This window comes from Malaclemys terrapin, chromosome 15 (genome assembly GCF_027887155.1).
Source record: "Malaclemys terrapin pileata isolate rMalTer1 chromosome 15, rMalTer1.hap1, whole genome shotgun sequence".
Classification (NCBI taxonomy): Eukaryota; Metazoa; Chordata; order Testudines; family Emydidae; genus Malaclemys; species Malaclemys terrapin.
In genome coordinates this window covers 19457981-19478770 of record NC_071519.1, presented here as the reverse complement: position 1 = coordinate 19478770, position 20790 = coordinate 19457981, and the positions used below count along the sequence as shown (strand labels likewise).

Below are 20790 nucleotides of genomic sequence, written 5' to 3'. Positions count from 1 at the left end.
GGCGTTAATGAAACTAAACTTCACAATACCCCATGCAAGGCAGGCAACTGTTATCCCCATTTTAAATGACAGAGAGGGGCCAGAAACCCAAGCACTTTAGGAGTTCATCCCCAAAATGTGCATTAGGAGGAGGCTGTCCAACAGGGCAGAAAGCAAGTGAGAACACAAGTGCTCTAGTCAGGGGAAAGCAGGTGGAAGATGGTCCTGGGGAAACCCAGGGAGCGGACAATAGAGGAGTCCACTTTGAAGGCCCAGGGAGGTAGTGCAGAAGGAAGGAGGACAGGACAAAAACAGCTTGCCTAAGGCACCAATACCCATGGGATGAACCTGCCTTCAAATGGCCCAGTGCTTGTTCAAAGCCATTCACAGCCAGGGACCAATCCCTGGTTCGTACGGGGCCAAAGACAAAGTGTTCATCACACTTCCTGTACAGGCTCTCCGCTGGGGGGAGTGGCTATGAATCCCGGGGGATCTAGATACTGGAGATGGAATCTAAACAGCTTCCTTGATCTTTTTATTGTTTCAGTGAATCATTAATGAGGCAGCTCTTACATATATTCTACGGGTTTTTAAATCTCAGCAGCTGCTCTGTTACCGACAATTTCCACACGTGCAGATCACTGAGCAGAAAGGGTCCGACGTACTGCACTAGCCTCAAGCTTTCTAGCACCCGAAAAGAACAGAGGCCAGAAGACAGAATTTGCGTTTAAGAAACCAGACAGATTATCCCATAGTTTTAAAGACAGTGAAGACCCGTGGGAAAGAACGGTATTTTAACATGCCAGTATTTGGGGATGAAATGGAAGGGCTCACGTTGCTTGGCCTTCTGCTTGGTTTTTTTTAAATGAAGGAGTAGGAAACAAGGAAAAACAATACAATCTAGGTATCACCTGGCCTAAATATCTGAACTGGTTCCAATGATGCTGACAAACTAATCTCTTTAGAGCCGAGGTTCTCAACCTTTTTCTTTCTGAAGCTCCCCCGACATGCTATAAAAACTCCACGGCCCACCTGTGCCTCAATAACTGGTTTTCTGCATATAAAAGCCAGAGTTGGCGTTAGGGGGTAGCAAGCGGGGCAACTGCCCGGGGCCCCATGCAACAGGGCCCCCGCACAAAGCTACATTGCTCAGGCTTCAGCTTCAGTCCCGGGTGGCGGGGCTCAGGGCCTGGGCTTCAGCCCCATGCGGTGGGGCTTCGGCTTTCTGCCCTGGGCCCCAGCGAGTCTAATGCCAGCCCTGCTTGGAGGCCCTCTATGGGGCCCTGGACCCCTGGTTGAGAACCACTGCTCTAGAGGAGTTGGTATCGGCACTTCTAATCCTGGCTGGAGTCACATGTTTCAGTTCTAGAGAACTAGAATTCACGCTTTTCGGAATTCCTACATGAAAATATTTTCACCAGGGGCAGGGGGGATGGTTAATTTTAAGCAGCACTTTTCATCCTGAGATCTCAAAGCACTTGTCAAAGATGGATAAGTATAACTATTCCCATTTTACAGATGGGGAAGACCAAGACACAGAGATTAAGTGTTTTGCCCAATGTTGCACAGCAAGTCAGGGAAGAAGCCAGAAATAGGATCTCCTGACTCCCAGTCTGGTGCACTATTTGCTGGACCACACTTGAATATAAGAGTATAACGTTATTTTGCAGCATTAACTCAGAGTGCTCATGAGTTATTTTCAGTCCTGGCCCATATATTTTATAAAGTGGAACAACAGAAAGCCTTTCCCAGCTTAGCCTAGATAAATGTTCTGAGGATCAGAAACCCAAGGCAAAATCCTGGTTCCACTGAAATGAATGGGAGTTTTGCCAATGATTTCAATGGAGCCAGGACTGCAACCTTGGAGTCTTGTTATTTTGAGCTTTAGGGTTTAAACTCCATTTATTTGGTCCCAGGCCTTGCAGTTTCTAGATCACAAAAGTACCGCATTGAACATATTTGGTATAAGAACCAATACATTTAGGATTATAGGCTGGACTGAGGTCTGTGAACTTCGAGATGTGCAGAAGGAGGAGTATTCATTCCATAAGGGGTTAAGTAGTTGCTTATGAGGTGACTGTGTGATACAAGCTATGATAGTAACCTTGATGCAAGTGCAAATAGTTAACACTCTAGAAAGAAGGAAAGTTAATTGCATCAATTAAAAGGGACACTGTCAGGTTGATTTATGTCTAATATTTAGGTTTACAAAAATGAGGTTTTACAAAATCTAAAAGTCAACAGAAATTTGTGAGGATAAACAAATAACTTTGGCTTTAAACATGGCCCGGCAATGTCTGCGTAGGTGCACAAGAACCAGAAAGTGAAGTTGACTAGTAAGTCACTAAACAAAAGTGAAACTGACAAGTCTGTTCTCATTGTCAAGCAGAGTGAAGTGTTACATTAATGATACATAATGAACTAACAAACACCACCATTAATCATAACAGTACATTTAATTTTTAAAACCTGCAGTTTTAATAATCTCAAGTGTGGTTAAAAATACAGCTAAGGAGACTTCTTGTGTGTTACTTTGAAACAGGCATTGTCCCTTTAAAGAGCTAGAGGATCAAATGAGAAGCTAACCTGTTTCTGATTCCATTTAAAATCTGGAATGAGAACGAAACCATTGGAAGAATCAGGGTTTTCGTGGATTATTCGATCAGCCTCAGCCGTCTTCTCCAGGATATTATACACCCACTGGAAGAAAGAAATACACAGTTTATAAAGACAGCAAACAAACAAATGCTGCACCCTTCACCTCAAGATCTTAGATTAATTCCGATTCACTGCAAATGGAAGCTGCACTTGGATTTTAAAAAGGACCAAATAATTTTATGGCCAATAACATTTGTAGTTAATTATCCATGAAATAATCAAATATGCTCCATGGCATCAGCTGATCACTAGAGAAGTCAGGAGGGAATTTTTCACATATGTACAGCATTGCACAATTGACTTGATGAGTTATGGGGGATTTTTGCTTTCCTCTGAAGCATTGAGGGAGATTTAGCTTAGATATTAGGAAAAACAAACATTCTAACTGTAAGGTTAGTTAGAACAGGTTACCTAGGGAGGTCATGGAATTGCCCAACTGGAGGTTTTTAAGGACAGATTAGACAAAAACCTGCCAGGAATGGTCTAGGTTACTTGGTCCTGCCTCAGCACAAGGGAATGGATTAGATGACCTGTTGAAGTCACTTCCAGCCCTACGTTTCTATGATTCTACACCTCTACCCCGATATAACGCTGTCGTCGGGAGCCAAAAAATCTTACCGCATTATAGGTGAAACTGCGTTATATCAAACTTGCTTTGATCCGCTGGAGTGCGCAGCCCCGCCCACCTGGAGCACTGCTTTACCGCGTTATATCCGAATTCGTATTATATCAGGTCGCGTTATATCGGGGTAGAGGTGTATTAAGTATTGGCCACTGCTGGAGATGTGATACTAGACTGAGATGGTTTAATCCAGTTTAGCAAATGCTACATTCCTGCATAAGAGAGAACTATCCCTGACAGGATCATTGATGCTATGAAACAGACATTGCTGAAGCACAGCTGTTTAACCTGGTTGGGAAGAGTTTATCTACGGTATTAAATGAGACTAAGGGTATGTCTACACAGCAACTAGATACCCGTGGCTGGCCATTCTAGCCAACTTGGGCTCGAGGGGCTTGGCCTGTAGGGCTGTTTCATTGCAATGTAGACTTCTGGGCTCGGGCAAGAGCCCAGGCTCTAGGAACCTGCAGCAATGAAACAGCCCCTCAGGCCTGAGTCAGCCGTCCCAGGCCAGCTGTGGATTTGGCTTTGTTGTGCAGACGTACTCTAAGGTATTTGGAACAGGCACTCTTCTCTTACTATGAGTTTGTACAGCATGTAACACAATGGGGCTCTGATCCTGATTGGAGGCTACCACAATAATAATTCAAAAGACTGCCAGTCGCCACAGAATAGGTGGTGTGTTCTATTATGGTTTGCTCCTGCCTGTATGGCAGGACGAACCTATTTTATAACCGGGTTAAAAAAAAAAAAAAGTGCATTCGCCCTGGCTTTAAACAAATTTTGATCCATCGACCCAGGCTATACCAAATGGTTGTAACACAGCGGGTCTTCCCACCATGCTTTAACACGGTTAGTTTTGCAGGGTAGACAGGTTCTGTTAGTGCTAATATCCACGGTCAACGTTTGATGTCATGGTCATTCCCATTAATTTCTCTTTAAGGAGGTTTGCAATATGGTACGTGTACGCACGCGTGCTCTGTTTTGCTTAATGACTCCGTGGTGGTTTTGCTTGTACATGACACCTTCAGTAAATAATCTGTAATAAGAACAGTGCTTTAAAAAGGGAGCTGGGATCTCATCACAGCAAGACTCAGCTCAGAGGCAGAGCTAGTGAAGCAGGGATCTTGACTTTATTAAGGCTTTTGATACTGTCTCGCATGACCTCATAAACAAACTAGGGAAATACAGACTAGATGGAGCTACTAGAAGGTGGGTGCACAACTGGTTGGAAAATCATTCCCAAAGAGCAATTATCAATGGTTCACAGTCCAGCTGGGAGGGTGTATTGAATGGGGTCCCGCAGGGATCGGTCCTTGGTCCGGTTCTGGTCAATATCTTCATCAGTGATTTGGATAATGGCGTAGAGAGTACACTTATAAAGTTTGCAGATGATACCAAGCTGGGAGGGGTTGAAAGTGCTTTGGAGGATAGGATTAAAATTCAAAACAATCTGGACATACTGTAGAAATGTTCTGAAGTAAATAAGATGAAATCAACAAGGACAAAGAGGTTTTTAAGGCCCAGCTTGACAAAGCCCTGCCTGGGATGATTTAGTTGGGGTTGGTCCTGCTTTGAGCAGGGGGTTGGACTAGATGACCTCCTGAGGTCTCTTCCAACCCTAATCTTCTATGATTCTATGAATCGCAAAGTACTCACTAAGGAAGGAACAATCATTTGCACACACACAAAATGGGAAATGACTGCCTAGGAAGATTCCAGTCTCTGCACCCGATGAAGTGGGCTGTAGCCCACGAAAGCTTATGCTCAAATAAATTTGTTAGTCTCTAAGGTGCCACAAGTACTCCTGTTCTTTTTGCCTAGGAAGGAGTACTGCGGAAAGGGATCTGGGGGTTATAATGGATCACAAGCTAAATATGAGTCAACAGTGTAACACTTGCAAAAAAAGCAAACATCATTCTGGCATGTATTAGCAGGAGCGTTGTAAGCAAGACATGAGAAGTAATTCTTTCATTCTTCTCCGCACTGATAAGGTCTCAACTGGAGTACTGTGCACAGTTCTGGGTGCCAGATTTCAGGAAAGATGTGGACAAATTGGAAAAAGTCCAGAGGACAGCAACAAAAATGATTAAAGATCTAGAAAACATGAGCAACAAAAATGATTAAAGATCTAGAAAACATGACCTATGAGGAAATATTGAAAAAACTGGGTTTGTTTAGTCTGGAGCAGAGAAGACTGAGAGGGGACATGATAACAATTTTCAAGTACATAAAAGGTTGTTACAAGGAGGAGGGCAAAAACCTGTTCTTGTTAACCTCTGAGGACAGGACAAGAAGCAATGGGCTTAAATTGCAGCAAGGGAGGTTTAGGTTGGACATTAGGAAAAACTTCCTAACTGTCAGGGTAGCTAAGCACTGGAACAAATGACCTAGGAAGGTTGTGGAATCTCCATCATTGGAGTTTTTTAAGAACAGGTTAGACAAACACCTGTCAGGGATGGTCTAATTATTACATAGTCCTGCCTTGAGTGCAGGGGATTGGACTAGATGACCTTTTGAGGTCCCTTCCAGTCCTATGATTCTATGATCCACCAAGGGCTGAGGTTCCCTGCAGTCCCAGGAAATTGATAATGGGACACATGGTGGTATTTGCTGAGCCCCATCCTTCCTCCCATTTCCCAGTCAACACGCCATGGGGCTAATTCCACGGTTAATAAAATGTGAACTGCATTCAAAAACATTACCTCCTCCCAACTACAGCTGAGCAGCCACCTTACTGAGAAGAGGGAGCTAAAAAAAAATCTTAGATCCTAGCAGAGAAGATACCACCATGCCCTTCTATTGCGTTTTATATAAGGACCATAGATCTCATCACCAGCATCTCAACCTCTACCAGTGAGGCATTATCCCCATTTTATAGAGGAGGAAACGGAGGCACACAGAAGTGATGGGACCTCCCAAGACTGAAAGCAAGTCAGAGCTGAGAATAGCACTGTTGTAATAATTGGGGCCTGACAGGCCTACCCCAATTGTGAGTCCAGCTGTGGAAAAATGGCTACAAGTTTATAAAATCACCGTTCCAGTCACCGATAACAATTGGTGCTGGGGAAAAGTACAAAAGAGAAACTCCGTTAGTCCAAACAAAAAGGTTTGCTGACATAACTCAACGACTGCATGAAGATCACCCTGGTACACAGAAGGAGTGTGGGACCAGAAATCAATGGACCAAAATTTGTTGTGTATGGAAATTAGGCCTAAGTGGTGGACAAAATAATGAGGGGATGGGCTATTCCGCCCACCATTCCTTTTTCAGGGCCTTAAAAAATCCTAGAGGCTGCCCAGAAACGGGTGAACCAAACGAAGTGAGTTTTAGCATCATGGCTGCCGCCCCCAATAACTCCTGGGGCCCCAGGATCCACCGTGACACTTCTGGACCTTCATCATCCTGATCTTGAAAAGTGTCTTACCCGACTGGGCCACAGACAGCGACACAAGGATCATCGCCACCTCCAATGGCTCCAGCTAAATCCCAAACACGACCTGGCATGAGAGACTTGGGATTCTGCTGTCGCCCGCTCTTTCATGTGTCATTTTCCTTCTCCGTTTTATTTCTTCTCTTTCCAATCGCTCTCCTTTTTTGCCTCCTGTTTAATAAGAGTCTGGCTTAGCCAGCCAATACTGCATATTTTGCAACACACTGACCCTGTGACGGAAAGGCAAGTAAAAACAATGCCTACACAGCCTGAGGCTGCTACAAGTTTGCCAGATCTTGGAGTGGTTGAGAAGACCCATGTGCTGTACCTGTGTTTCTCCAGCAGTGAGACTGCAAGTGAGAGCATCAAGAGACAGAAGCTGCATTTTCTCCCCCTTAGTGTGCGTGTCTGTCTTGTTTCATCTTAATTTTTTTACACCCTTCTTATATTGTCTGCTCTGCTGGTTTCAACAAGAGGAAGAAGAGGATGAGAGACTGCAGTATCGAAAGTGGACGGCTAGGGTATATCATAAAACTACATTGGGAGACCTCTCCCAGTTTCCCTGAGATAGACCATCAGAGGTGCCTTGGTTACGCTGCTTTCCCAGGAGGATGGCACAATTCACGAGCGCAGACTGGAATATATACAGTTCAGACAGTCACAACAGAGAGGGTCCATTCTAGTCTAGTGCCAACAGCAGACAAGTCCGGACGCTTACAGTTGTCAGAGCAAAAACATGGAGAAAAATGTTTGCTTTAGAAAGTTACAATATTCTACACAAACATCCTCTTGTTTTCTCCCATCTAATAAAGGCCTATTGCATACGATTGGTGCTGCAGTTTGATGATGCTGGCATGAGAGCTGAAAACTGTAGCAAACAAAAGGATATGAGACAGGAGAGTAATTGAGAGCACATTGCAGCCTGCAAAGGGGCCTCTCTCACTAGATGCAAAGAAGCCCAACCATGTTCAGCTGTAAATGATTAGAAAACAAACATCACAACAGCTACCCTGTTCTTAACCGCTTCGGTGCTGCGTAGGGTAGTAGAGAAATGTGGACAACACCCCTGGCTGCCCTGGGTACCAGGTACAACACTGATAGAGCCCCAACATCCCAATGAGAGATCAGCACTTTAGAGCAGTGGGTCCTAAACTTTAACAACCTGTGAACCCCGTTCACTAAAATGTCAAGTCTCGTGAACCCCCTTCTAAAAATGAATATTTCCAGAGATTTTCTCCTTTATCTGAGTATAATTTATAAAAGCAGTGATCTTGGAAATATAACATTTGTTTTTAGGTCATGCTTATTACACACTATTTATTAATAATTAATAAATATTATTACAGTATTTTTATTACATTATGAAAACAGCAACACTCTTCCAAGATCTCACTTTCGTAGCTTGTATCACTCTGAATAAGCCTGTTATAAGACAAGGCTCCTATGTTTCACCAAGGAGTATCCGATGTGAAACAGCACAGAAGGTATTTAAAAAGCCAACTCAAAGAGTTCCTCCTACACAAGCATTCAGGTCTTGAGCAGTCCAGGGAAACAACGCACGTTACAACAAAGCTTAAACTTGTTCTTCATAATAATTTTAGAAACAAAACAAGCTGCCTATTTAATTTAAAAAAAAAAAAGGAAAAAATATCTACCTCCCTTTCCATTTCTTATAAGGAGTCCTGAAGTTTAAATCTTCTCAGTGTGATCGATATGCTTGCTTTGATCTGCTTAGCTCTTGGAAGTCCAGGGGCCCCGGGCAGCTGGCCCTTTGCTGCACAGGGCCCCCAAGGACAGCTCTGCCCACCATAAGGGAATTTTTTCCCCGAGAACCCCCTGTAACATTTTGCAAACCCCCAGGGGTTCACGAACCCGTTTGGGAACCACGGCTTTAGAAATAACCTCTCTCTAACGTATTGCCTCAGTGGACCCTCACCTGTGGTCCTACAGCAAGGCATGCAACTCCCTCTTCGAGAATCAGCCCAGGCAACTTCACAAAGGAAAACACAAGCAGGCTGCAGCAAAGAGGGTTAGGTACCGTTTCGATTGGGGGCTGGTTTTGATTTTATACCAGCTGCTGTTCAGATTAGACAGAAGTTAATTACTATCATCACTTTTAATGCACTTTTCAAAGCCCTACGCAAATATTACCTAATTAGAGTCAACGTTGCATTTCCGGAATAATTACTCCTACTTCTGTGCAATCAGCATAAGTTGGTCCCAGCAGACTAGTCGAACTGTTTTCCTCGACCCTGTGAAGCTCAGAAGTGTGATGGCAAGTGGAGTTGTTCAGTCAGAAGGCAAGTAAGAAAGGAGAACAAACCCCTTGCTCCAAAGTGACACACACACACAAAAAAAAGAAATCTAAAGAGACAGAAACCATCCAAAGTGGTGGGTTTGTGGATACTCAAGAGAGTATTTCTCTGCCTCTGGTGACCATCATCCTAGCACAGAACTGAATTTTTCCACACAAAATATTCTAATAGTAAGTTAGAAACTCGGAGGTTAAGAGCTTGTTTCGAAATAGTAACATAAAGGATTAACAATGTGTTGTGATGAAGTAAATCAAGGAGAAGGATTACAATGCCTCACATTTCTGAAACTCTTTTCTTTCCGAAAGATCCCCCAAAACTTTAACTGAACCGCGAAAAGGCAGCCACCTCTCGAACAGAGGGCGGCAACAACCCACCAGGCAGCAAACTACCTCACTGGAGGGATGATGAGAGATTTTGGACAGGCCATCACAGCAAACCCTGTCTCCTGAAAAGGGTCAGGGGGATTTCACTGTCCAGCCACAGCACAGATGTTTAGGGACTCATCTGAAAGAGCCGGACACAGTAAACTTCAAGCACTCAATGATTATTCTTATTGCACTGGGAGCACAGATCAGGACCCGACAGTGCTAGGCGCTGTACAAACACAGAACAAGAAGATAGGCTGTAAGCTCTTTAGGTCAGGGACAAGGGACAACAGCTGGATACAGACACATAGAAGGGAGTACAAGGAAACAGTGAGGCAATATCAGTCAGTATGATGGGAAGTGGTTTCAGAACACCAGCAGCCTAACCGTTGTCAAGTTTTTTGTAGGCATCACAGGCAAGGAGAGTTTTAAGGAAAGGGCCTTAGAGAGAAGACAAGTCGTTTGTGTTTGGTATGCTGGCGAAAGAGGAAGCCGTGGAGATTTGCAAAGAGAGGGGCGATGTTTACACCAGTATTATCCAGGCAGAATGGGCAAGATTTACACATAGCCCTCTCTAGAGCCTCACATCCAGGTTAAGATGAAGATGAGGCCTAGGTTCTGGTCTTGAGCGACAGGGAGCAAGATGGTGGTGTCCGTGGTGACTATGAAAGGAGGTGGGGAGAGGGCTTAGAGGGAAAGATTAAGAGCTCAGGGCTTATCAACACTTACAGTGCTGTAGCGCTTAGTGAAGATGCTACTTACACTGATGGTAGAGTTTCTCCCATTGGTGCAGGGACCCCACCTCCCCAAGAGGTGGTAGCTGTGTCAACGGGAGAAGCCCTCCTGTCAACATAGTGCTGTCTACGCAGGGAGTTAGGTCAGTAATAACTGCGCTCAGGGGTGTGGATTTTCCACATTCCTGAGCAACACAGTTATACCGACATAAGTTTGTAGCGTAGATCCGGGCTTGGATTTAGCTACGTTGAGCTTAAGCTGACGGCTGAACATCCATAAGAACGTGTCAGAGATACAGGGCATGGTTTGAGTTTAGACACAGGGAGAGAAACCCAGCACAGAGAAGCAGATGTGAGAGTCATCGACAGAGACAACAGTTGAATTGAAGTTTGCGGATGAGATTACCCAGAGATCAGGTGCAGAGGCAGAAGAGAAGAGACCAAGGACAGAGCCCTGGGAAACCTCCCCCGAACCTGAAAGCTGGAGGGGGATGAGGAGGATCCTGTAAAGGACACACTGAAGGGGGGAGTAGAGAAGGAGGAGAACTAGGAGAGGACAGAGTCAAGAAAGCCAAAGGAGAACAAAATATCAAGAAGAAAAGCATGTCAATGGTATCATAAACAGCTGGTAAGTCAAGGAGGAGGAGGACAGAATATTGGCTCTGAGCTTTGGCCCAGAAGATGGCATTAGCAAGTTTGATTAGAGGGGTGAAGAGGGAAAGAGCTGGATTGCAGAGGGCCTAGATTGGAATTGGAGGAGAGGAACTCCAGACAGGGAATTACAGACAGCGTGTTCAATGAGCTTGGAGATGAACAGTAGAAGGGAGATGGAAATAGCTGAAGAGGCAAGAGAGGCTAGGGGTGTGGTTCGGTTTTTTGAAAGATGGGAGAAAAATGTGTATATTTGCACTGTGAAGGGAAAGAACCAGAGGGGAGTGGGAGGTTAAAGTGGAGGTTGGGGGTGAGAGTGGAGTTTAGGGAGATCAGGAGATGGGATGGGATCAATGAGGCGGGTGGAGAAGTTGGAGGAGAACAGATGAGAAACTTTTGTATCAATGATGGGAGGTGAAGGAGGAGGGAGTAGTAAGAGGGAAAATGGGGAAGGTGGCCAGAAGGGAGGAGAGATCACAATTTATCTACCCTTGAGCTGAGCCTGCCAGGATCTGATCCTGCGAGTAGAGGAGCTCATGATCTGATATTTTCAGGAGCTTGCCCGTGCATATCAGCGCAAGCTGACAAAGGCAGCAGATTGCCAGAGTGCTGCTTCTGCTCCTAAGACTCCCACAAACTCAAGTTTTCATGTAGATATTTGGCTCAAAGACAACTTTTTATTTCTGGTTTGTTTATCTGAAGAGCACGATGGGACATCTGCTGTAACATCATTAAGTTTGTCTCACACTTTGCAATTTTAAACATCATCAACGATATGTGCTCCCATATGCACAGCTAGCAAGATGGTGAGAAAGAGACATCAGAAGTTATTAAGAGAGAGAATACAGAAATTTCAAATTCAAGGTAACTACCAAGCGAGGGAAAAATTCTCTGGATTAGAAGCCAAGGGCAACCAAATCTGGGCTGAACATATGATGTCTGACAAACTGACAAGCAGCCAACCAGTACTGCAAGGTCTTGGGTGTATCAACCTTTTCCCCCTCCTTAATTTCGGAGTTACTCCAAATCTACACCAATCCCATCCAGACTGGAATCTGGTCTTATTTATTCAAACTCAGCAGCCAGTGCCACACAAACTAGAAATTAGGGGATTATGCCATTGCCCAAAAGGCTCACCCTCACAGACAGTCTTAGAAAAACAGCTGGATGCCCCAGATAATACTGGGCCACAGAGGCAAGAACCTACCGTACCTGGATGCTGAAGCTCTGGGATTGTATAAAGGGCAGCGTAATGTTCTTGTAATCCTCCCCAGTCTCGCGGATGAGATACACCTCTTGGCGCAGATATTTCTGAAGGTGTTTCTCAGTGGCTGGGTACACCACTGTGGTTTTTATCTCTGGAAATAAACATGTTTACAATGTTACAATCCGGAGAGACTAAAACTAAATTACGTCCTGTCACTGACGAATTGTTTCTTATTTTTAATCAACATCATGGTAATAGATGTAAGAAATTACTTCCAAGGTAGTGGGAGATTTGCATAAACAACACTGGAGCACTATGCCCTCGAGCTCATTCTGCTCATTTGCATCAAGAAAGGTTCACAGAACCCGGATGCTGAAGATAATCAGTTGATAAAACAGAGAGTCCATATTTCCAGTGAAGGCTGGAAGGGAACACACAGGTGAAAGTATTTTTACACACAACTGCAAAAGAAGCAGCAGCCTGGATTTAGGCAACCACTTCCAAGGGAGCAGCTCTCAAATGGTCACCAATCAGATGAATAAAATTAAAACAACAGCGCTGCACAGAAAATAGTCGTGTATCCGGAAGTGGCGGTCAGTCCAGAATCCCTCATTTTTCCTTTTGGACAAATTGAGCTCAGGTTTTTGCTGGTGGAAATCCACCTAGGGAGCTCTGGAGGTGCAAAGGCCACCTGGGAGGGAAGTGTGCAGCAACAGAGAGTAGTCACCATCTCCACTCCATTAGGGCACAACGAAAGGAGGCGTGACCTGAACAGCTGCAGCATGGCCCCATTCTGCACATCACCGTACCAGCTTCAAACAGCAGGGCACCTATAAAATCTTACACACCACTGATCCCCTAAAGCTGCCCACCCTCAACCACATGGGAAGGGATGTGGAATAAATGCCTGGAACTCCCTCTCCTCCCAGAGGGAAGGCAGATGTAAATTACCCTTCCCTTTTGTGAACCTGGCCCTTCCAGAGCCAGCACCTGCAGGCTACACTTGAATGGAATTGGAGGGGAACTCGTGATCTGTTTCGACACTGGGCTACAGCACTACAGAGTCAGAAATATTGATGCTACACCAGTGGATCCCAAACTTTTTAGCCTAAGACACTGGCTGTAGGAGCAGTGTCTCTGGCTCCCTCTCTAGCTTAATGAGGGGTCTCTTTGCCCTATGCTGCCCGCTTGCCAATCAGTAGTCCTTGCTCAAACTTGGCAATGCCTTCACATTCTCCCCAAAGCTGAGGGTTTGCAACTGGCTGGAAAAGGTAGTGAAACTATACGTCACTGAACAGATTTTAAATCAGAGAAAAGAAACCCAGGCTGTGGTCTCCTGAGCTCGGATTTATTTATCACTACTTCTGTAACTCAAAAACTATTCCATATTTACACAATAAAAAGTACAAATGCCCTGAGCGCCTTCGCAAACTGATCACGGACGACTGGGGAAGTGAGCTGGGGAAAGCCAGAGCAATTCTGAATGAGCTTCCTCCACCTTCAGGTGCACGAACAGTTCAAGCCCAAACGCCAGTTGAATTTTAGTAAGGGTTGGCTTGAGTGCATACTCAGAGCTACGCTGGCCTGGCTCTGCTCAGGCGTGCCCATCACAGGGTACAGAATCCAAGGGGGAACTTCAACGGATTGTAGAGCTGCTCTTCAGCTAGAATCGGGCCCAGATCAGCAGTCATCTGAAATTGTCTCTCCCCTCATGTCTGTCCAGTGGCCTATGAGCAATGAGCTTGGCGGGTGGGTGGGGGGTCTTAGTGTCCACATCCCAAAGTCACCACATCTGGCCTCTCCAATGGCAGCCTCCTCAGAGAGCCAAAGGCCTGGGTGGGCCATAGAGACCAAACTACTTGCCAAACCTACAGGTGGGCCCACCCCACCAGGGACGAGACACATTAGCAGCATGAAAGGCAGCCTGGGCCAGATTTTTAAAGGTATTTAGGTGCCTCAAGACACAGATAGGCACCTAGTGGGATTTTCAAAAGCATCTAGGAGCCTAACTCCCACAACAAAGGCTGAAAAAAATCGCACTGAGCGCCTAGCTCCCCATTGTGGTGCTTTTGAAAATCCCACCAGATGCCTATATATCTTTAAAAACCTTGCCTTGACTTCCTGTGCTGCCTCCTGTCCCACAGAAAGAAGGTTCAGTCTCCAGAGCTGGCATTCGGACACCTTACACCAAGATTACAATGGCTACTTTAAATAACGTTACCAAGCTGTGTCATTACCACCAAGCAACCACCACTAGCACGTAAGAAAACAGGGATAGAACCCAACAGCACTAGATACGCCTGACTTGCATTTGCACCTGGATATCTACCCCACACCGAGCAGATCTTTGTCTGATGTCTGAAGCAGTCTGGGTCCCTGGAGTCAGAATCTTTCTATAACTTTTCATGTCTTTTGTTCTCTGGCTTGTGGATGTTTTGTTTTATTTAATAAACCACATGAATGGGTCTATCTGCTCTTATCAGTCCATAACTCCCATTTGAATTGTTGGTCCCAAGGCCAAAACAATTCTGGAAATTCAGCAGTCCACTCCCCATCTCATCCAGGCTGAGCAGGGAGCAGAGCAACTAGAGTCTAGACACTAAAGAGTTAACCACCCCCCTTCCTAAGAGGGTGTCTGAAGAGCAAGTCAGAGTGGTGGTGCCTCTACCTCTTACACCAGCTAGACAGAGCCGGGGGCTGGACAAAAGAAACCTTCAGATTTAACAGTCACCTGCTAGCCAAGTTTCCAGGGATAACATCTTGGCAGGAGAGAGGAGAGCAGAGAACACTGGGCTTCCAATTCAGTCACTGCCTCTGGGCCCCAGGGGGCTTCCTCTCCCCCGCCCCTATCTTTGGTGTCTGTCTCTGGCTAGTTACTATCTGGCCCCGGAAACGCTGTCTTGCTAAGGTGCACTGGAAGCATTCCTGAAGCAAAGCGAATTCCCCTGGCTGAATCTTTAAGGTTGAGGCTGTTTTAAATCTGAAAGCTGTGTCTGTAATCCCCACTGGAAACAGAGCTAGACAACAGGGTGAGGTTCTATGCAACTGATCTCAGGAGAGGCAGAAGGGGATACCTTTCTAAAGCACACGGATTTCTCTCCAATACCCTTATCCTTGCCTATTTTCATTGCAGCCCAGGTGCTCATTGTTATTTGTTCTGTGGAGCTTTATCTCATTGTTTTTTTAATTAATTTGATTTTCTCATACCCCCTACAAAGCCTGGAACAATCTCCCTGATCCCCCGAACTATGCAGCTCACTCTCCTTCAGATCCCTCCCTTGTGACTCACAGCTTTTGGCCAGACTCCCAGGGCCAACCCCCATCCTTGGCCATGGCTCCCAACATTGGCTCCAAACTTTCCTATATTCGATACAGATGAAAGAGCTGACGAGATGCATGTACGACAATCTGATTATCTCCTGACCGCTCGCCATCAGAACTCCCACTTTGTACCACCCTGTTACATCCGAGTTAGACTGACAGCCTGTCATTTGAGTTGTTTAAAGCACCACATGAACTTACACTATACAAATAATCATACTTGGCTCTTCTGAAGCCACTCCCATCCTAGGGCCTCAGTCTTAAGTCAGAGATGGCTTTGAGTTCGGTGTGGATCTCTACACACAGCACCTGGACCATCCCCTCCTCCGTAGCAGTCGGCTTCCTGTTGACCAACCAGCTCCACACTCCCAGGAAGATGCAAGGGCAGAGCCTAAGTTAGTGCTGCTACTACCAGCATTAGCTTTGGTACAGATACGCACTTGGATACTCCGTACCAGAGACAGGGGATGCGTCATGGAGTACGGCTCCCTTGCTCATTCTCTCCCTGCAGAGCTCTGGCAGAGGGTCTCCTGCCAGATCCCCAGGCGAATGAATGCAAGATGCAAAGCCAGTGCCTCACCGTTTACATGCTCCCGACCAGAGATGCATCCAATCTGGTTTCCTCCCAAGCACGGAAGCATAGAGGGCAATCAGGCCCAGAGGATGAGACCTCCTGTATGATCGTGAAGAGACAACTTGTCATGGAGAGGGATGGTGTGCAAAGAAAACCAGAAAAGCTCTCAATACAACTGAAGGGAAGGCTCAGAGAAAGGAAGCTTCAGTGATTCAATTACTTGTTCCTAGATCCAGCTGACATGTGGACAGTGTTTAGAAAGAGTTTATAGCTAACAATGGAAAAACAATTTGTTTAATTTTGAGATTAAAGTTCTTGGCATGTACTTTCCACGGCAGGATAGGGGATATAGCCTTCTACCCCTGCAGCCTGACAGCTCTGACCTCAGCAATGAATCCAACCACAGCATTACAACAACAAAGAAATTTTAAAAGCCCTGCTTTTAAGCTCTTTAGTTGGGGATTCAGCGTGCAGCACAGAACCTACTGTAACTTTAAGTGTGTGATCAATCCTCTTGCTGTGAAACTTGCATTGTTATGGAAAGCAGCTCTAAAGTTTAATGTGGGAGATGGAAAAACAAAACCTTGAACAACCATCTGGTTTAAAACCATCCATTTTAAATGAAAGAGGTGTGTGTGTGGGGGGGGGCCTAGCAAGCAATCAAGGACATTTCAAATGAAAATCTTTTATCCAGCCTAAAGGGTCCTCTCTCCCACATTTACTTTTTCAGCATGGATCACCTCCACAAATACTGCACAGTACCTGTCAATTCAGATTTAGGCTAGTTGTCACGGAGTATTGGGGGACTCAGGGCCCTGCATCCCCGGCTTCCTGCGATTCACTATGACTCTCAGCCAGCCAGTAAAGCAGAAGGTTTATTTGGATGACAGGAATACAGTCCAAGACAGGTCTTGCAGGCACAGACAACAGGGCCCCCCTCAGTTAGGTCCATCTGGGGGTCCCAGGCATCCCAGCCCCCCTTGGGAGGTCAGAGCCATCTCTGCCTCCCAGCTATCTCACCACCCAGCTTCCAAAACTCTGCCTTCAGCGACCCCTCCCACAACCTTTGTTCAGTTTCCCGGGCCAAGGTGTCACCTGGCCTCCAACCCCTTCCTGGGTTCTCATGTTACACGCTCAGGTATTCGCCTTCGGGCAGACTCCCATCCCGCAATGCAGACTATCCCAGCCACACTCCCCTGTCAGCACTCACAGACCACAGTAAGAACAGTCCCAGTTCGTCACAGGCTTCAAGATGTACGCTGAGCATTTTATACATCTGGAAGGCAATATGGTTTAGTGACACGGGTACAGAACGGGGATTAGGGAGACCCTGAGTTTTAATTACGGCTCTAACATTGCTTTGCTAACCACTGACTGCATAATGGTGGGTAAGGCTTCGGGACACAAAATGATTCTGTTTCCCCATATGTAAAATGGGGTTAAATACCATAGCTGCCATGCTCATGGAGTCTAAGAGATTTATCCATCGTGAAGCATTTGGAGAGCCTCAGTTAGAAAGCTCAATGTATACATGGTGACTGTGCTTTGTGTAAATATATATATATGTCTAAGGCCTGGATAACATAAATATCTATTTGTCCTTAAAGCCAGGATTTAACATTTTTTAGGTCAGAGCTGCACAAGCTGGGAGACAGGGTCTTTGCACTTCTCTGGATGAGGTAAGAGCAAAAGACAAGACCATGACTTTGCCTAATCCCCCTCAAAACGAGGCAGGTTAAAATAAAACACACACATTAGCAGCACCACAGCAATGCAGACAAAAACATTCTGAAAAATTCAGAGTTGCCAGGAGAGACTTCTGCATCTCAATTTCTTGCCTTCAAAAAAAGGGTACAGATTCAAGCCGTGGCAGACTTGGTTCCTGGAGACTACTATTTCTCATGTAGTCTGGAAAGTAAGTGCTCCAGCATTTTTTGCCGAGTTCCTCCTTAAGCCTGGGCTTTCCAGTGCTGAGGGCTGCACACCATTTGTGGCTCATTCCCCAACATTTAATCAAAAACTCGCCAACAAGAAATAGGCACCGTTAAATCTACAGTTTCTGAGTTGTTGCTTTCAGTGGAGATTGCAGCTTAATGTACTTTATACATTTCTAGAACCCGGCGCAGAGGAAAGGAAAAATAAACCCTTAAGGTACAACAGTGGTCGAGAATTAAAGATTACACTGGTCTACAATTTTTGAGAAGTCGTCTGCTTCAGAGATAAAATGTGCTATTTATTATGTATTCTGATGTGCTGAATTCAAATATGACAATTAAAACAACTGATTGGCTACTGTTTCTAAGATATTTAAGTTTTTACATTTTATGTCTATGTATATTGTGTAGATAGTAGAGTTTTAATCATAAATTGTAAACCTAGGTCTTTTCATGTGTTTAGCGTTGCTTTACATGATAATATTTCACCTGCCCTGTTTATGTAACACTTTAAAAATCAGCAAAAAGGTTATATAAATAAAATTTATTATGAAACAAAAGGCAAAAAACTATTCTGTACATAGTTTAGTCCTATTCAGTGTCTACTCGGTGCTTCTTGGCTTGTCTCTTGTATTCATTAAATGGAGCATCTCTTGTCACTGTCCAGCACTAGTCTGCAAGCATTGATGGGCTCCATTTGCCCTGATAGCGTTTCTCCATTGTTGCAATGTCCTGCTAAAATCGCTCGCCGTGTTTGTCGCTCACTGCTCCGCAGTTCGGTGGAAAAAAATCTAGATGAGAGTGCAAAAAATGTATCTTTAGTGACATGTTGCAACCAAGGCTTTTGTATGCCTTGAGGAGGTTTTCCACCAACAACCTGTAGTTGTCTGCCTTGTTGTTTCTGAGAAAAATTTATTGCCACTAACTGGAAGGCTTTCCATGCCGTCTTTTCCTTGCCACACAGTGCATGGTCAAATGCATCATCTCGAAGTAAAACAGCTTTAAGACTCGTCTTCGATGAATCAGTGAACAGTCTCCACTCATCTGGATCGTGAATGATGTTGAGGGCTGCCATCACACCATCGATGTTGTTGCAGGCTACAAGATCACCTTCCATGAAGAAGAATGGGACAAGATCCTTTTGACGGTCACGGAACATGGAAACCCTAACATCACCTGCCAGGAGATTCCACTGCTGTAGTCTGGAGCCCAACAGCTCTGCCTTACTCTTGGGTAGTTCCAAATCCCTGACAAGGTCATTCAGTTCACCTTGTGTTATGAGGTGTGGTTCAGAGGAGGAGGATGGAAGAAAATGTGGGTCCTGTGACATTGATGGTTCAGGACCAGAAGTTTCATCTTCTTCCTCGTCTGACTCAAGTGCGAATGATTCTGGTGCATCAGGAACCGGCAGTCCTTCTCCGTGGGGTACTGGGCGTATAGCTGATGGAATGTTTGGATAACGCACAGTCCACTTTTTCTTCTTTGACACACCTTTCCCAACTGGAGGCACCATGCAGAAGTAACAATTGCTGGTATGATATGTTGGCTCTCTCCAAATCATTGGCACTGCAAAAGGCATAGATTTCCTTTTCCTGTTCAACCACTGGCGAAGATTTGTTGCACAAGTGTTGCAGCATATGTGTGGGGCCCACCTCTTGTCCTGATCTCCAGTTTTGCAGCCAAAATAAAGGTGATAGGCTTTCTTAACCATAATGGTTATACTGCCACTTTTGTGATGCAAAAGTCACTTCACCACAAACATAGCAGAAGTTATCTGCACTGTTCACACAAGTACGAGGCATCTCTGCTCACTTTGGCTACACAGAAATGTGTCCCTTTGCAAAATCAAACACTGACAAATAAGAGAGCACGACACTGTATGATTTCTAGAGCTGATATAGGGCAATTTGTTCAGCAGAGTGATGTAAGCTTCGTTATGATTGCATCATCCATGACTTCTAGGAATAACATGATGCAATTCATATCATGTATGACGCAATACCAGCTTCAGATTGCATCGTTCATTGTTTTGCCTAAAAAACAAGTACTGTCCAAACCCAGTCATAGATTTATTCATAGATCCATTAAAAGATGTATTTTAGTCATTTCTGGTTTAAATTGAGATCCCTTCCCTTTATAAGTCACTTATCCTCCGTCATTCCCAAGTCAAGGGTCGTATATACTGACCCAATAGCATATCTTGAAAACTAGAGCCAATCAACAATTTTAAGCAACATTTTCGTTCTCAGTGACCCAGAATTGGTAAAGTTTGACTACATTTATTTCAGAAGCATTTTGGCTGTAGAGCAGTGTTATGAAAGAAAGCGGAAGGCAGACTGTGGTTCACTAATGATCATTTTACTTCTAAAGGTCTCATCTATCCCGGAACATCCTGAGACCACTAATTAATGTACATGACTAAAGCAAGAGAAGCTGTTTTAATACAGACCAAGTTCAGACCCTGACTTCAGTTAGGTGCCTGGCACTTCAGATTTGCTATGCGAGAGATCAGCTTGATTCACATTGAACAGCTTTACCTAGCCACAGCCACGGTCCTCTGTACAGACATCAGTGAGGCAACGCTAACCACTAAACTGCTAAGTCTTTCCAATCGTTGGTGACCAGCTACACTGGTTCTTCCTTTAAAAATGATACAGTTCCTGAGAAACTAGATCCATACTGAAATGGCATTTATGACTGAAACCTAAAAGAGCTGATGAGTTAAATGAGTCACTCTAGCCTCTGCTCAGCCTGTGGTTCTGAGCTCTCATCAGGGCCTGGGGGATTGTCTGAACTAGAGGTTTTTTAAATTGAATTAACTAACTTGCTTATACATGCTAGTGTGAAGACTCCACAAATGTTTGTGATTTATCCTGGAACAACTCATAAATGACAGTTAAATGGAGTTAAAAACCTCTGGTGTAGACAAAACTTGAGGGCATGGCTACACTTGCAGATGTAGAGCGCTTTGAGTTAAACCGGCCTTTGTAGAGCGC

General features: G+C 44.9%; 1 protein-coding gene across 1 annotated transcript in view; it reads right to left on the bottom strand.

Annotated features, from left to right (window-relative positions):
• The window catches only part of DCPS (decapping enzyme, scavenger), a 58464-nt gene that overhangs the window by 8657 nt on the left and 29017 nt on the right, over positions 1–20790 (bottom strand). The window contains exons 3-4 of the mRNA XM_054005836.1: positions 11971–12116; positions 2566–2679 (exon numbers count right to left, since the gene is read on the bottom strand). Of these exons, the coding sequence (XP_053861811.1) occupies positions 2566–2679; positions 11971–12116 (260 nt within the window). The remainder of the gene's footprint in view (positions 1–2565; positions 2680–11970; positions 12117–20790) is intronic.